The 18,902-nt window shown below is 43.1% G+C and overlaps 1 protein-coding gene across 1 annotated transcript; it reads right to left on the bottom strand.

Moving 5' to 3' along the window:
* Positions 1–3,981: 3,981 nt before the first annotated feature.
* LOC125376106 (proline-rich extensin-like protein EPR1) lies at positions 3,982–18,271 on the bottom strand. Its single transcript, XM_048387726.1, has 2 exons — positions 18,047–18,271; positions 3,982–5,997 (listed from the first exon to the last, which is right to left on the bottom strand). The coding sequence occupies exons 1-2, from the start codon at positions 18,269–18,271 to the stop codon at positions 3,982–3,984; spliced, it is 2,241 nt and encodes a 746-aa protein (XP_048243683.1).
* Positions 18,272–18,902: the final 631 nt, after the last annotated feature.

Here is an 18,902-nt window from a genome sequence, read left to right as displayed (position 1 = left end):
TGTACATAAACACACGTACGTACACGAAAGTCCGAGTAGATTATTACTGAATTATTCCTTGTTATTGACGAACTAGTCATGATGGCATTATTGATGCTGCTGATAAGCCCTCTTTCAATCAGAGCAATATCGCGAGGCGCTGGGCATTGTGAAGTGTTATTACTTTTTCTGCCAGAAGTATGTTTATCTCATGGACTGCAACACTGTCAATTGGTATATCGATTGTTTCTTCATAGCCTCGTGGGGAATCAAACCTTGTTCACAACCAAACACTTAGATTGTCGTATTTCTCGCCAGTGAGACTGAAAGGAACCGGCATTATCAACCCTCGTCAGCATATATAAGTGGACCTCTCAATTCGTGAACCATTTTACATACCCACTCTAAGAGAATGTACATCCCAATGGAGTGCCGCTTTGTTCAGACAATTAGGTCACACTAATTCAAATCAAAATGAGTCTAAACCAGCATAAAGTTTGTGTGACATCACTATAATTCTAAGGATAATACATCATTTTCACCAATAAATACACAGTTCCAAGTGTTAATTGTTTATAAAATAAGATTCAGACTTCTAATTGGTCATGTAAAAGTGTTCCAGAGTACATGACAGTAAGTGCATGGGCTTCCTGGGAATGTGTGTCTCTTTAAAAAATACAATATACTTAATACAGTGTGTCAGGTAACTATGGGAAAAGGTTAACCACCTTGGTGAAACCAAGAGTACTAAGCAGGTGATTCTAACCTAGAATCCACGGATCCTGACTTGCCTAAGTTACACAACCTGCGACTGGATCCAGCCGCAAGGTTTGAGAATATTACCATTATCACCAAGGTTTATTTTAATTTTTGTTATAGTTTAGGACTAGATCAGAAATATTTCGCTGAGGCGAACTTGTTGAGGCGACTTGTGACTAAGTTAAACTGATTCTGACAAACTAGTGGTTCGTATTACGAGCAACGTCCCACGCCAGGCGTACGATAGCACGTCATGGAGGAGAGTCACTCCATCCAAATTAGTCGATTCTTGCGGCAAGCAATCGAGTGAATCTAGCCTTTCTAACAAATATCAAGGAACACATCTGGCTGGACCGCTGAGGTGGGATGAAATGGGGTTTAATCACGTCGTGGCCAAGATTATTGTACTTATATATAATGACATTCGTGCTTGTGTGTGTATGTGTATGTGTGTATGTGTATATTGTGTGTGTGGCTGATTGTACAAGTCCGGACTTATCTCAATTTTACACCTTGCCGCAGTTTAACATGAATACCCTGCTCACACACAGAATACTGACTCCGCGCAGTCCTTGTTTTAGCCCCTTAATGCCGAGCGACAGGCAGGGTAACAACAAGCACCATCTTTAAACGTCTTTTGGAATGACGCGGCCGGAGTTCGAACCCAGGATCTTCCGCCCCCCTGGGCGGACGCTCTACCATTAGACCATGGAGGGCGGTCAGTTGGGCCACTAAAGTATACAAATATATATAATAGGAAAGCTCCATCAACCATCTAGTAGATACCGTACCGTGTGTGCTTGTACACGGAGCAATGGTATTTGCCAACGGCACTTACAACAAAGAAACTTAGACACATTCATGAATAGACGCATACAATATGTGACAATCTCTCAAACAGGTTCAGTCTCTGTCACAAATGACTATTTCAAAATACATTTGATAATAACTCACCATATGATGGTATACTTTTGTAAAATGAACTTTGCATTTATGAAGACATATTGATTTTTCTGATGACCGTGTTGTGTTGAGGATACGCCTTTTGACCAATTGTTGCCTACGTGTGCCTAATGATAGCATCTATTAGCAAGGATTTTAAGTTGTGAAACGAGCAAACTCCCGTACAGTCCAGCGCCTAAACCATGTGACAGTGAAACAGTGCAATGTGGCATTGTCCCTAAATATAGGGCAACGAATAACCATCATTTATGAATTGATTATAGTCAAGCGTGGAGCAACATCGAGATATTGATACGATATGGTTTGTCAAAATTAGATCAATTATATGATAGAAAAAGGTTAAATAAGGTACAAACAAAACCATACTCATGGCTAATCAAGACAATCAGTTCAATGTTATGTGTTGTTTAACGCCACAATTACATCCATCAGTATTCCAGCTATATGACTGTGGTCTGTAAACAATCGAGTCTGGACCAGACAATCCAATGATTGACATCATGAGCATCGATCTACGCAACTGGGAAACGATGACATGCATCCACCAAGTTAGTGAGCCTGACCATCCTATCCCATTGGTTCGCCTTTTACGACAAAGTTGCCTCCTAAGACAAACATGGGTTGCTGAAGATCAATTCTAACCTGGATCTTCGGGGGTCCAGGAGAATATTAACCAACAAGCGCGTAAGCTGAAACACGCAACGTTTTGGTTTTATTTTGAGTGAATGATTTTTGTCTCTTTCTTCAGGAAATTTGACTCATTTATTGTGTGTAGTTTTTTTCAACAAGAAATTACAAAAAATTTACTTGAATTTCTCGTTGAAGATATTCTAAACTGAAGATAATGGATAATAAAACGTTTACGGAATTGTCTGACACAAACTTCACAGATTAGATTATTGCCTATTCACATGATCTTGATTTTTTCAACGAATTTGAGATAAAAACGATCTGCATTTAACATCACTTATCCCATCATATAAAATTACAGATGAAATAAACATGGTGCTGTGTTAATGTCTCAGATAATAGGAAAATACTTCTTAATCTGAAATCCTATTCAATAAAGCTCTTCTATTCGTTAAAGTCTCTATGGGCGCGACTTCATTTCTCTTTACTATCCACTTAAAGCAATATAAAAAACAATCGACTGCATTTAAAATGGGGTATCTGCTACATACGTGTAATTTCATCAGGCAAAATGCGAATTGACCATTTTTAACAGAAAGTAAAGTTAAAAGGATCAAGGCCCCGGATGAAATAATCCTTTGAGAACATAAAGATCAGAGTGACGGGCGTATGTTCAAGCTGACCAACATGGTTCCACGTATGTGCTTAAAGATGGTTCATCTGCTTATTTTGTTGAATTACGTTGATAATGCTGTACTGTCTTCGGCAACGCATCGAACATATGAGCCATACGGCTATTAGATGTGTGTCCCGCGGTGCTCAAGTTTAGGTGAGGGGCGATGTATGCGTTACATGCCGTCCAAGTTAAGATGTGAATGTCCTGGAGACTGCGGCCACAGTAACTGGAACAGCACTGATCTACATGGATCACAAGTAAGTATGTGACAAAGATGTGATAGGTGCAGGTGAGGCAGTGAGGATGATGGGAATGGGGGTGGGGGATGCGGGGGGGAGGGGGTGATAGGTGTAGGTGAGGCGGGTTTGGGAGATGGTAATGGGGGGAATGTGACAGGTATAGGTGAGGCGGTTGGGGGAGATGGGAATGGGGGAATATGATGGGTATAGGTGAGGCGGGTGGAGGAGATGGGAATGGTGGAATGTGATAGGTGCAGGTAAGGTGAGTGAGTGAGTGAGTGAGTTGGGTTTAACGCCGCTTTTAACAGTATTCCAGTTATATCACGGCGTGTCAGCTTAATGTGGGAGGAAAGCCCAAAGTGATGCAGGTCTCAGACGTTTACCACTTCGGTGAAACCCACGAGCACGGGTATGGTGCTGACAAACCTAGAAACATAATCGGGGCGAACCGGGATTCGAACCCACAATCATAGGTTTCTGGCGTGTCCAGGGACGCAACTCTGCACAGCGAATCGCGGCGCCTTAGAGACTGGGCCACCCGTGCCCCCGGTGCAGGTAAGGCATGTGAGGGAGATGGGAATGGGGGCATTGTGACAGGTGCAGGCGAGGCGGGTGGGAAAGATGGGAATGGGGGCATTGTGACAGGTGCAGGCGAGGCATGTGAGGAAGATTGGAATGGGGGCATTGTGAGAGGTGCAGGTGAGGCGGGTGGGGAAGATGGGAATGGGGGCATTGTCACAGGTGCAGGTGAGGCGGGTGGGGAAGATGGGAATGGGGGGATGTGGCAGGTGAGGCGGGTGGGGGAGATGGGAATGGGGGCATTGTGACAGGTGCGGGTGAGGCGGGTGGGGAAGATGGGAATGGGGGGATGTGGCAGGTGAGGCGGGTGGGGGAGATGGGAATGGGGGCATTGTGGCAGGTGCAGGTGAGACGGGTGGGGGAGATGGGAATGGGGGCATTGTAACAGGTGCAGGTGAGGCGGGTGGGGAAGATGGGAATGGGGGGATATGGCAGGTGAGGCGGGTGGGGGAGATGGGAATGGGGGCATTGTGGCAGGTGCAGGTGAGGCGGGTGGGGAAGATGGGAATGGGGCATTGTCACAGGTGCAGGGGAGGCGGGTGGGGAAGATGGGAATGGGGGCATTGTGGCAGGTGAGGCGGGTGGGGGAGATGGGAATGGGGGCATTGTGACAGGTGCAGGTGAGGCGGGTGGGGAAGATGGGAATTGGGGGATGTGGCAGGCGAGGCGGGTGGGGGAGATGGGAATGGGGGCATTGTGACAGGTGCAGGTGAGGCGGGTAGGGAAGATGGGAATGGGGGGATGTGGCAGGCGAGGCGGGTGGGGGAGATGGAAATTGGGGCATTTTGACAGGTGCAGGTGAGGTGGGTGGGGGAGATGGGAATGGGGGCATTGTGGCAGATGCAGGTGAGGCGGGTGGGGAAGATGGGAATGAGGGGATGTTGCAGGTGTGGCGGGTGGTGGAGATGGGAATGGGGGCATTGTGGCAGGTGCAGGTGAGATGGGTGGGGGCGATGGGAATGGGGGCATTGTGGCAGGTGCAGGTGAGGCGGGTGGGGAAGATGGGAATGAGGGGATGTTGCAGGTGTGGCGGGTGGTGGAGATGGGAATGGGGGCATTGTGGCAGGTGCAGGTGAGGCGGGTGGGGGAGATGGGAATGGGGGCATTGTGACAGGTGCAGGTGAGGCGGGTGGGGAAGATGGGAATGGGGGGATGTGGCAGGTGAGGCTTGTGGGGGAGATGGAAATGGGGGCATTGTGGCAGGTGCAGGTGTGGCGGGTGGGGGAGATGAGAATGGGGACATTGAGGCAGGTGCAGGTTAGGCGGGTCGGGAAGTTGGGAATGGGGGGATGTGGCAGGTGAGGTGGGTGGGGGAGATGGGAATGGGGGTATTGTGGCAGGTGCAGGTGAGTCGGGTGGGGAAGATGGAAATGATGGGGTGTGGCAGGTGAGGCGGGTGGGGAATATGGGAATGGTCGGGTGTGGCAGGTGAGGCGGGTGGGGGAGAGGGGAATGGGGGCATTGTGACAGGTGCAGGTGAGTCGGGTGGGGAAGATGGAAATGATGGGGTGTGGCAGGTGAGGCGGGTGGGGAATATGGGAATGGTCGGGTGTGGCAGGTGAGGCGGGTGGGGGAGAGGGGAATGGGGGCATTGTGACAGGTGCAGGTGAGGCGGGTGGGGGAGAGGGGAATGGGGGCATTGTGACAGGTGCAGGTGAGGCGGGTGGGGGAGAGGGGAATGGGGGCATTGTGACAGGTGCAGGTGAGGCGGGTGGGGGAGAGGGGAATGGGGGCATTGTGACAGGTGCAGGTGAGGCGGGTGGGGGAGAGGGGAATGGGGGCATTGTGACAGGTGCAGGTGAGGCGGGTGGGGGAGAGGGGAATGGGGGCATTGTGACAGGTGCAGGTGAGGCGGGTGGGGGAGAGGGGAATGGGGGCATTGTGACAGGTGCAGGTGAGGCGGGTGGGGGAGAGGGGAATGGGGGCATTGTGACAGGTGCAGGTGAGGCGGGTGGTGGAGATGGGAATGGGGGCATTGTGACAGGTGCAGGTGAGGCGGGTGGGGGAGAGGGGAATGGGGGCATTGTGACAGGTGCAGGTGGGGCGGGTGGGGGAGAGGGGAATGGGGGCATTGTGACAGGTGCAGGTGAGGCGGGTGGGGGAGATGGGAATGGGAATGTTAAGTGCATTGAGGTTTTCAATACGAAGTAGCTTGAACGGCGTAATTGCGTCCTTACAGGTAATACAAGTACACAGAGATACAGTCTGTTTGGAACAGGAAGTTTCTGTGATGACAAGAAAAGGGATTTGGCGCTGTATCCCTGCTGATCATTTATGGCGCGGACATAGACTTCCCCAAGCAATGGAGTCCAAGGTGGTGACGCTGTCCCTTTCGTGTGGAAAAGTTAACATCAGACGTAAGTATGCTGTCATTACCGTGCACGGGTAAACACACGTGGTGGATGATCTGAAAGTCTCAATAGACACATAGAATTCCTATTAATCAATTGTTTCAAAACTTAGTTTTGTTGTGTATACTAGATATCAACTAAGTTTGGGAAACCGATATGAACCGAATATATGTCAAAATTATACAGACTTTATTCTACTGAAATGAATAATTTACTAAATTGCACTTGATTTAATAAAAGAGCGGTTTTGAGGAAAGGAAACAGAACGTCACATAATTGAATGTTATTTGTTCATAACCCTAATAATATGCGAACTTCGAGAACCTCCGCGTTGTAGAAAGCATTAGGTGTATTTCTGGCTGCGGTGGAATGCTTTTCCCTCGTATCTGCCGTGTGCAGTGCAGCGAGATATGCTGATAAGTCACTTAAAATCTGTCATTGGAATTCAAGTACGCCAAACCGTGTTTATTGAGATCAGATATACATCCACGGGTAAGCACAGTTACCTCTGTCAGACAATCGGTTGTGTATTATTTGGTTACAACAGTAAATGAAAGTAAATCTTAAGAACACGCAAGAAATTACGGGTCTTCAGCAATCAATTACCATTAAATGCTACTATGCTTATGGTAAGAGGTGACTGACGGGATCCGTTGGTCAGACTCGCTTACTTTGTTGATCCTGTCACCGGGTGGTTAATCGACACTTTTCACGGTCAAGTGACCTCACCGCTCCCCCGCTGTATTTCCGACACCGCTTGGCAAAGTCCGGCGGTCGTCGTTGTTCAATGTCATTGCATTCAAATTTAGAGAATTAATGACCGGACTATTTCATCCTCTTGTGATTTAATGACACGCTCATACCATGTATTGATTTGATGTTTGTTGTTTTCTATATGTTTGCCACCTTATTCGTGTATTGAAAATGTTTTTGTAACATTCATTTTCTAACATTAGGGGAGTTTATATGGACAGTCAGATATTTTTCATGTATTAAGTATCATTTTTGACTCTTCAATAATTATACATAGCTTGCTGTAAACTTTAATGGGTGATCTTTGTCAGCTCAGATTGAGCTTATTTGATCTTTTTATTGTCATCTATTGGTACATTAGTTGTTATTAATAAACCTGTGAAACTATTACCACGTTTTCATAATTATTTCATTCTTTTTTTAATGACACCCCTGATCATTGAAGCACAGCTTCCTGACAATGCATCGTGTCCCTGAGTGGATTGATGATCATGATGTCAATCGCTGGATTGTCTGGTCAAGATTCGATTATTTACAGACCACCGTCATGGAGCTGAAATAATGCTGTGAGGTGTTAAACAACAAGCAAACAAAAATCCTAAGAAATATGAGATTTGGCTAACAGCCATAACGATGGACTATTATTAATTGAGTCTTAAAGATACGTAAGCTCAACATTCTATGTGTTATTGTTTGCAATTGTAATTATCTGTCTTCAAGATCAAATATGTCATAATAACCTGAATTATTCGCATGCCATATGGCAGAATGAGCACAAAAGAATTTCAAAGTGAAAGTACGAGCTGTATGTCTTCTTTTCTTTTAATGTCCCATTATCTGTAATGACACAGCAATGCCTTCTGTTTAAGGTTTGCCCGTGGCGTTTGACAGAACATCTATGTCTGGACAATGCTCTGTGAATTCAAACGGTCGTTTAAGGAGAAGAAAAGTCTCAGATAGGAAGAGACTTAGGTAGGTCACAACGCAAGTTTATAAAAGACAATGGGGCAATGACAACGAAGCCCATAACTAAAAGGAACCAAACTTGTGTCTTGACACTTCGTTTCAAGATTCAAGAAAGCAAATGGTTTGTTCCGATGTTGGGATTTGCTTTGTGTAAGAATAGAAAAATAGCCTACACTAAAGACGATATAATGCAAAGCGAATACTGCATTGGAATTGAATTTTTCCAAACGGGTAAACGTTTAAACAAATTCCGATATTCAAGGCAAAAGCAATTCCGTTTTAAGGATTCCTATAAGTTAAGGGGTATTATAAAAGTTTCTATTTTGGTTGATATAAATGGAAATATATACATCTATGAACAAAACACTCAAATTAAAATCGCTACCTTCCGAAGCTTGAAGTTTAGGCAGTTATGGCCGATCGTGCTTGTTGGGTCAGATGATTATGTTAGTGTGACAGTCGACATTGTGATGTTATCAAAGGCAGATATGGTGGATCTCACAGAAAAGACCTTATGTTGATCACTGTAGTCAGCACTTATAGTACTGTATTCAGTGTCCAGTTGCAAAGTATCACATTGCTGAGAGACAAAGGAACTGTACCAATGAGCATTGCCGGTTTACTGCGCTGGTTATCTGGATGCAACACACGAAGTATCACACGATGCATCAGCACTACCCATGACTACTGTGATCAACTCTGGTTCTTGTATACATGTAATCGTGTGTATGTGAGATTGCAGTTGAAATAAAGTATTCATGTTTCACAATGTATCAACAGTTCACATAAAACTGAATCGTGCACAATCTGATTAGTGGGAGGGAAGGGGAAAGTGAAACTTGTTGTAAGAAGAAAGGCGGAATGGGGTTATCATTTCTTTCGAAAATATTTATCAAACATTTCAGATTCATGTAAACTCACCAATTTCACGGAATGTGTGAAACTGACAAGAGTGCTGTTATCGAAACAGTCTTACATTAATCCTTTACAAATAAAGAAAACGTTTTACAATTTAACGGAAATGTAGTAAATCTAGAGAACCGAATATTGATCATCCGCCGAAATAGATTCCAATGTACGTAAAGGGCAATTTAGTGGTGAAATTGATAGGAATAGATCACTGCAAGTCAGCATGTCCTACCCTACCAGGCATCCGCCACCCACACAATTTGCTTAAACAAGTTAGTGTTACTTTGTTTCTTGCCTGAACTCGCACCGCAGTGAGTGAGTGAGTGAGTGAGTGAGTGAGTGAGTGAGTTGGGTTTAACGCCGCTTTTTTCAGTATTCCAGTTATATCGCGGCGTGTCAGCTTAATGTGGGAGGAAAGCCCAAAGTGATGCAGGTCTCAGACGTTTACCACTTCGGTGAAACCCACGAGCACGGGTATGGTGCTGACAAACCTAGAAACATAATCGGGGCGAACCGGGATTCGAACCCACAATCATAGGTTTCTGGCGTGCCCAAGGGACGCAACTCTGCACAGCGAATCGCGGCGCCTTAGACGACTGGGCCACCCGTGCCCCCCGCACCGCAGTACTCCTACCATTCGACGACGGCATGTAAACAAACCAGTCCATCAACTGATGAAACGATTGCGCATTTACTGATTTTCTAACTAAAAACGATATGTTATTATTTTGAATTACGTCTGATGTGTACACGTGCAATGATTCTACTGCTTAAGTGAGAAAGGTTTGCTTTGCAACACAGTTCGGGACAGTTTTAACGTCTCGGCCAAACATTCCTATTGTAGTTGATTTAGTGTAATGCTTCTCGTGGCTTATGATGAAAGGTAAATGCTGTGGCCAAAATCTAAATACTCCACAAACAATACCGTGTGCTATTCCAGATACTAACTGGTGTCAGATAGTAAAGTTATATACACTGAACCGCAAAAGAAACGTCACCATGGCTAGATATATGAGAAACCTTATTTGTCCAAACACTGTAACATATTTTCAGACATGTTAAAGAGATGAAACTTGAAAAAACTTATCATCAAGGTTGAAATTAAGGTGTCAAATGTTCTTAAAGTAAAACACAACACTAGTCTCTGAGAAAATGGCATCACAAGTCAGTATCTCGTGTGTCCGCCATGTGCATTGATGACTGCCGTGCACGATCATCGGACAACCCCACGAGTCTCTCTCAACAACACAAGCATCCGAATAACGTTCCCCACGGTGTCGCCAGACTCTATCTCTCTGCCATCTGCTGTTGCGATACAGTAACGGGTCTCTTCCGAGAAGAAGAGTCTTCTCCACTGCTGGTTGCGCCAATGCTGGTGCTGTGTTGCCCACTGAAGACAGTCCCGGCGATGACGTGGTGTCAGAATAGGTCCTCGGTGTGGCCTGTGACATACGAGGTGTCTGCTCGTCAATCGTCGACGCACGGTGTCCGCATTAATGTGTCGCTGGTGTGTCCCGTGGTCTGTTGAGCAGTTTTAGCAGTAATTGAGCGATCTTGAAGATGCTGTCGCACAATCTGACGTCGGGTTGTGACCCTTGGTCTTCCACTACGTGTTCGGTCATCTGTAGTGTTAGTGGTCTGTTACCGTTGCGGGAGCCTGTATATGGTCCTTACGTGGACTTGAAATGTATTGGCTACTTGCCGGGCGGTTTGTCCAGCTTGCAATCGTCCAATTGCTTGGTGTCGCTGATTTCTTGTCAATCTTGGCATGTGGTAGCAATTCAATAACGAATGAATGTTATCCGATCTTGGTGGATTTTTATAGGGCAAGAAATGGAGGAACGCACGTGCATTTCAATTTGCAGGGAACTCGCGTGCATCGGGTTACCATGACCGTTGCCGTGATGCGTTTAGGCGATCGGTTTTATTGTCATCTGCTTTGTTTTTTTATCTTCAAATTTCATTTTTTCCGGACAAGGTAATGTTAAATTTTAGAAATTTTGACAAAAATTACCCAGATATTGAATTGATTTTTTCATGCAATGTTACTTGGGGTGACATTTCTTTTGCGGTTCGGTATATATACATATATTCGGGGATACAAAACGCCCAGTAACGCCCAGAAATCCGAAAACACTTACTTTAAAATATGTTTATGTCCTAACTGTTTAACATATACTTACTACAGTCTAAGAGGTGCGTAAACGATTGCATTGAGACCTGTTAAGGACCTTTGCTGATACATGTGACATCAAAAGGCATCGATACTCAACAACAAAAGTTCCTGTGCTTCCAATATTGTAGTGTATTTTCAAACAAGTAAAGTTTGGTTTTCAATATTGTAGTATGGAATCAAGTCACAAAAACGCAACTGCTACAGAAAAGCATGCATTCCATGCAAAAGTTGACTTTTATGCAAGCCCCATGCATTTCACTACCCAAGAATGGGTATAAAAACATGTGCGTTAACGGGATTCCATATGCATTGTTTAGCATCGTGCTGACAACAACCACTCAGATAAACAACCAAATTCCGCTATTATTCAAAATTACGAAATGCCACGCCTGTCCGAAAATGTGCGTCTGGTATGCTTGAAGCAGGATCGAGTCAACGTGATGTTGCAAGACAATTTAACGTCCACAGACACACCATTTGGTGTTAATGCAACGTTTGCAACAGACGAATGCAGTCAGAGACCATCCTCGGAATGGCAGGCCACGCGTAACCAATAATCGACAAAACAACTGGATTCGAACAACACACCTACGAAATCGATTCCAGCCAGCAACAGTGACTGCAAGAAGCATTTCTGGCCTTGGACGAATATCTTCCAAAACCGTACGTAGTCGCCTCAAATGTGCAGGGATTGTCGCCAGAAGACCTGCCAGACGTCTCATTTTAATATTAAACCACCGTCAAGCACGTCTACAGTGGTGCAGACAGCGTCTACGCTGGACGGGCATGCAGTGGGGACAAGTTCTATTCACTTACGGGTCTCGTTTTCACCTCAGGCACAGCGATGGACGGATTCGAGTGTACCGACGTCGAGGTGAACGTTACGTCAATCATTGTGTCATGGAAGAAGATCGGATCGGGGGCGGCAGCGTTATGGTGTTGGGTGGGATGACAGCAAGACAGAGGACCCGTTTGATAGTGGTAGAGGGAAATATCAATGAACAGCGCTACCGCGACGAGATCATCGGCCCTGTTGTTCTACCGTTTTTGCGTCGTCATGGCCGAGGCATTAACTTTCAACATGACAACGCCCGGCCTCATATTGCTCGACTTGTTCAGAATTCTCTTCAACAAAACAACGTAAATGTGATCTCCTGGCCGGCTCGCTCCCCTGATCTCTCACCAATCGAGCACATGTGGGATGAGATGGATCGGCGCCTTCGACGTCAACCACGTGTTCCACAGACACTCCACTAACTTCGAAACATGCTCCAGCAGATATGGACAGATATCCCACATGACTTTGTGCGACGCCTGGTCCATTCCATGAGACGAAGATGTGTTGCTTGCATCGCAACCAGAGGTGGACACACACGCTATTGATTTGTAAATTGACATTTTGGTATGTTCATGTTTTGTTTTTTTATGAAATCACGCATTTTCGGAAGTCAGTATGGCAAATTAAACCATTTGAACACTTACAGGAGTCTTTTATCTGTTGCAAACAGAAATTGTTTCAGATTTTGTAAAAAACATAACTTTGCATTAAATGTTATTCAATGTCACAGGAACTTTTGTTGTTCAGTATATTAATAATTAAATGTTTATATATGTATATACTTGTACATTTCCAAAGAGAGATAAACACAAATATTATGTTGTAAACATCTTTGTTATATGAGATGTATACGTAGGTTCCAGGGTATAACAGTGGTAGCCTACGATTGTTGTTTGAAACTGGGACTTGAATAAAGCCAGACGATAAAACTTTAGTTACGTGTAAGATTAAACTACAACAAACTAATCTTCAAATACAAGGATCAAAGGCAAAACATAGATCAACCATGTACCTCATAAATATCCCTACGATACTGAGTACACAATATTTTATGAGCGCTTTGCTCCGAACACAGATTTGAACAGTTTCTTTTTTTGATTGGACCTTGATTGTCCTCACAGAAGATGCGTTTTCATTATTTAGATGCTCTTGCAACGACTACAGGTGTTACGCGTATTGTCACTAAAAGGCACCATTCACAAGCGTGCATCAACATAACAATGAGGCGGTGGTTGCTGCTCTGCATGTAAAATATGTATTGTAAATTTGCAAATCATGCATAATTCATCGACACTGTAGAGATAACGTGACATCCCTTGTCCACTCTTTTTTACTGTTACCCTTCTGGTCGCCTCTATGACATGTCACCTTGATAACTTCTCAATACGTATTAACCTTTCAGCTGCTCTAGCATCCATTATCATACCCTACCCTCCCCTACAATTTTTTACTCCACTTCCATATTCCTTACCCCCCGATGACACATCCTCATCTCTTTTAACTATTCCCTTACTCCAACTCTCACCATCGCACCATACTCTACGTCCGTCTACCCACCCGCTCACCCCAACAACGCGATAGATTCTTATCTCATCTAACTATTCCCGTACTTCAAACTCGCATCCCCACATCACACTCTACGTCCGTCTACCCACCCGCTCACCCCAACAACGCGATAGATTCTTATCTCATCTAACTATTCCCTTACTTCAAACTCGCATCCCCACATCACACTCTACGTCCGTCTACCCACCCGCTCACCCCAACAACGCGATAGATTCTTATCTCATCTAACTATTCCCGTACTTCAAACTCGCATCCCCACATCACACTCTACGTCCGTCTACCCACCCGCTCACCCCAACAACGCGATAGATTCTTATCTCATCTAACTATTCCCGTACTTCAAACTTGCATCCCCACATCACACTCTACGTCCGTCTACCCACCCGCTCACCCCAACAACGCGATAGATTCTTATCTCATCTAACTATTCCCGTACTTCAAACTCGCATCCCCACATCACACTCTACGTCCGTCTACCCACCCGCTCACCCCAACAACGCGATAGATTCTTATCTCATCTAACTATTCCCTTACTTCAAACTCGCATCCCCACATCACACTCTACGTCCGTCTACCCACCCGCTCACCCCAACAACGCGATAGATTCTTATCTCATCTAACTATTCCCGTACTTCAAACTCGCATCCCCACATCACACTCTACGTCCGTCTACCCACCCGCTCACCCCAAAAACGCGATAGACCGTAATCTCACCAAAATGTAACATGTTTATCGTTTAAACGTGCTTGAATATAGTGCATATTTTAGGGCATTAAGTCATATATGGAAAAGAATAAGTATAATGTCCATTGCAACTAGATGTGCCAAATCAAATTCATAGGCACTTGCATAACACGTATGCATTTAGGTTTGTGTTTAGGATAGAAACACGTTTTTGTACAGTGTAGTTAGGTCCATTACTGCACCCACACACTTACTAATTACTCGTACTTGCTCTCCTTCACCCCATCACAACGACACATGTCCATATTTCCAAAATTGTATTGATGTTAATTCGGGGGTGTCAGTGACAAGCTGACCTGCATCTGTTTGTTTTTTTATTTCACTGTTGGAAATAGCTTCGCTCTTTAATGTAGGTTAGCCATTCCCAGTTTGTTCAGTGATTTTGTGTTTTGCTTGTTGACATCGCTCATTTTGGAAATTTGATTGAATCGAAAAGTGAGACGTCATAATCTTTGCGTTTTAGGTGACGGACGAAACTGCCCCTGAAGCTTGTACTCGGGACCATGTTTCCTAACGTCAATGAAACCCTTACATGTTAAGTTCAGTGGGAAGGATAACTTCAGTTGGGAGTTGTACATTCATTTTTTCTGAAAGAAACGTTTTTACAACTCGTATGTTGAGCATAGGTATTTCTATTGTGTTTGCATTAACATTTTTTTTCCAAACAAATCGTCAATGTCTCCATCATGTACATGAAGAAAACTTTCTGCTTGTTTTTTAACCTTATATTATGGATGCTTTTCGGGACATACAGTCAAGATATCATCATCCATCAAATCATCCAAAAACTGATTGATTGATTTTGGCAGACCAGGAAGTCACAGTTTCAGAGGTCAGGTGGTCTAGAACGAGGGACTTTGTCTGTTGTCACCTCAAAGGCGTTAACATTGTTCAATGTTTGAATTGTGTTCATTCTTCCAACTTTCCGTCCAGATCGTTTAATATTATCGGGGACAATACTGTCATCAGTGTCGCTTAAATTGAGTCACAACAGACTATTTATTCAATCAAATGTAATGTACTTAATTAGTTTTAATGTTCCTTTATTCCATTATCGTAAACAACATGTGTAGACAATATTATATTCGGATTAATACAAATTATCGTTTTTTGAACGCTTTATGTTGAAAATTTTAAGTCTCGTATGGCGGAGATGTGTTTGTGGATAAGATTAAAAGCATAATAGTGTAAAAAGGCAGTTCCGGCAATGCGTCATTAGCCAGTGAAATTTAAGGATTTCGACAACGGTCAACCGGCATTAAGTGACTGCTATAACTTCTAATGCTAACCCGCATCTCCGTTCCCATATGGGTAATAAACACATGCATCCTACTCCCCACCGCTTTCCCCTAACCATATCCCGCACTCTTTTCACTCACCTAAACCACTTTCATTTTTTTCCATTATGCCATTTCTTCTATCTGCTCCTACCCCCTTCAATCACACGCCGCACACACCCTCTCGCCACCCCTCAAGTTCCCCAACTGTACACACTCAACCTTTATCTTCACTATAGCCACTATAGCCAGGATGTCATCTGAATCTTGGAGAAAGGGCAACAATAAATACGGTCTCGTTTTAGGCCAAGTGGTATTTGTCAACAATCTATAGATATGAATGAGTGGATGGAGTGTTTTAAACCCCGCCTTTAACAGTATTCGGTTAAATCGTAGCCCCTCGTGGTTTATTCTTCCTGCGGTGTTATATTGTGGTTTTTATTGTGGTTAAATATTCCTGTAGTGTTATATTGTGATTTGTTTTGTGGTTTATCCTTCCTGCAGTGTTATATTGTGATTTATATTGTAGTTTATTCTTCCTGAAGTGTTATATTGTGATTTATATTGTAGTTTATTCTTCCTGTAGTGTTATATTGTGATTTATATTGTGGTATATCCTTCCTGCAGTGTTATATTGTGATTTATATTGTAGTTTATTCTTCCTGAAGTGTTATATTGTGATTTATATTGTAGTTTATTCTTCCTGTAGTGTTATATTGTGATTTATATTGTGGTATATCCTTCCTGCAGTGTTATATTGTGATTTATATTTTGGTTTATTCTTCCTACAGTGTTATAATGTGATTTATATTGCAGTTTATTCTTCCTGTAGTGTTATATTGTGGTGAATATTGTGGTTTATCATTCCTGCAGTATTATATTGTGATTTATATTTTGGTTTATTCTTTCTGCAGTGTTATATTGTGGTTTATATTGCAGTTTATTCTTCCTACAGTGTTATATTTTGGTTTATTCTTTCTGAAGTGTTATATTTTGGTTTATTCTTTCTGCAGTGTTACATTGTGGTTTATATTGCAGTTTATTCTTCCTACAGTGTTATATTTTGGTTTATTCTTTCTGCAGTGTTATATTGTGGTTTATATTGCAGTTTATTCTTCCTACAGTGTTATATTTTGGTTTATTCTTTCTGCAGTGTTATATTGCAGTTTATTCTTCCTACAGTGTTATATTGTTGTTTATTCTTTCTGCAGTGTTATATTGTGGTTTAAATTGCAGTTTATTCTTCCTACAGTGTTATATTTTGGTTTATTCTTTCTGCAGTGTTATATTTTGGTTTACATTACAGTTTATTCTTCCTACAGTGTTATATTTTGGTTTATTCTTTCTGCAGTGTTATATTGTGGTTTATTCTTTCAGCAGTGTTATATTGTGGTTTATTCTTTCTGCAGTGTTATCTTGTGGTTTATTCTTTCTGCAGTGTTATATTGTGGTTTATATTGCAGTTTATTCTACCTACAGTGTTATATTTTGGTTTATTCTTTCTGCAGTGTTATATTGTGGTTTATATTGCAGTTTATTCTTCCTGTAGTGTTATATTGTGGTTTATTCTTTCTGCAGTGTTATATTGTGGTTTATTCTTTCTGCAGTGTTATATTGTGGTTTATTCTTTCTGCAGTGTTATATTGTGGTTTATATTGTGGCTCAGTCTTCCTGCAGTGATATGGTGTACGATAAACAACTATTACGTGTCGTTTATTTCTTTTCCAGGCTACATTTATGGGGAACAACTCACAAGGCACTTCCCCCTAAAAATATCGTCGTCCAATTTACAACGTCAGCAAGTTGCGAGCGCATGTTCGAATCTCAAGAAATGACGTCGTGATAGAACAACGTTTTATCGTGAACTAAACCACGCTTCGTTCTTCATTGTTCTTTGCGATTTATCGCGTAGCTATCTTATATACATCGTTTAAACACAACATCCACAAATAGGAAGGCTGTCATCCTTTCACGGAGTCGATCCAACACATATCACAAACAGTTACGTTAGCTTCTCCACGGCGTTTTGCTTCACATCCTTGATAAACCACTCACCTTAGTCATTAAAGGACTACATCAGCTAGGGAAGGTACAGAAAGGGACTTTTACCCACAGTGCAGTGGCAAAGACACATGTTTCTGACAAAAGGATATGGGTAAAATAACTAATTACGTACTCACTTCGGAATAACGGAGTATCTGTCCTCATGAATTAGTGTTTGAAATTCCTCGCCATGACTTTGGACTTATATAATTACAATATCATTCACTAGGGAAAGATAACTGATAATGTCTCGTAGTTCGTAGGTCTCAACATAACAAAGGCACAATTACAGGCCGCCTAAGCCACATTTCGAAAATAGATAGCCAAAATTGATGTGGCTCGCGGGGCAATGGTTGCGGTTGCGAGATTGCGGAATATGGCTCTCGTGGCTATGCTGTCAAAACATGCTTTGTGATTCTAACAGGTAAACGTATCAAACAAAACAAGTCTTGTTTTCTCATTTTTTATTCAGATCATAACAGGGATAATATATTCATCAAAACATTACATTGATGGATATCATGACAGGTCACGGCATTGTGAGCTGTACGTTCAAAGCCCAACTGAATTGTAAGTGGGGCAAACTCTAGGCATCAACCTCAAACTCGAATGGTAGTGGGTCGTGGGAGTGACCCATGATCTCAATGGCGTGGAGCAACTCACCCAGAGTTGTGACCCTTGCAGTGCACTCCTTGGCAATACAGGACCAGTATCTTCTTTCACCACGACTGCTCTTACACCGAAACTTAAAGCCACCATAGGACAAAATGACGCCTCCTCTGCCACTTTCAATGAACTTAATTTGAATTTGTGCATTTGCCATGGTTCTGACATGGAGTGCTTACTTACTTACTTACTTTGGAGATTTAACGTGCGCTTTCCGACTGATGCGTATTTCGCACACGGGCCCGGCCAGGCCATTTAATGTGTTTCCGAAAGGGGCGAAGGTGGTCTGTGCAACCCAAGAGGGGGGTTTTAGGGGTTGCTTATATAGAATTTGGGAATTTTGAGATTTGGAATAGATGCCGATGGGATTGGGGAGGAGAACTAAGGGAGCTGGGTATGGTGGATGTTTGTTTGTTTATGTGATTTTGATTTGGTGAGTTATTGTGTTTTTAGATGCGTTTTATTAGTTCCGTTTTGATTAAGAATACGCCTAAGGCCTTGAAGTTTTCTAGTTTATTTTGTGGGTTTAGTATTGCTTCTAGAGTTAGAGCCTTGTTTAGATTGAGGGTGGTTTGTAATGCGGTTCGATGTGTTAGGTAGTGTGTGCAGTGGATGAGTGCGTGTTCTGGGGTTTCTGGTTGTTTGCAGTGTGGGCAGTTACCTGTAGTGTGTTTTTTACATTTTTTTAGGTGGTTATTTAGGTTGGTGTGTCCTGTTTGGAGTTTAGTGATTACTCTGTCGATTTTTTTGGATGGATGGAGAATTTTTGGTTTGGTTAGTGGTTTGCT

Source organism: Haliotis rufescens, unplaced genomic scaffold (assembly GCF_023055435.1).
Source record: "Haliotis rufescens isolate VD_foot unplaced genomic scaffold, xgHalRufe1.0.p SCAF_7, whole genome shotgun sequence".
NCBI lineage: Eukaryota > Metazoa > Mollusca > Gastropoda > Lepetellida > Haliotidae > Haliotis > Haliotis rufescens.
The sequence above is the reverse complement of the archived record's forward strand: the minus strand, read 5'-3'. Positions and strand labels throughout refer to the sequence as shown.

Bases quoted from the DNA above. Each gene is read 5' to 3' on its own strand.
- LOC125376106 (XM_048387726.1), bottom strand. From the start codon at position 18,271: ATGGCAAATGCACAAATTCAAATTAAGTTCATTGAAAGTGGCAGAGGA. The intron at 5,998-18,046 runs GTTGATGCCTAG...ATTACCTGTAAG, and splicing joins CACTACCATTCGAGTTTGAG to GACGCAATTACGCCGTTCAA.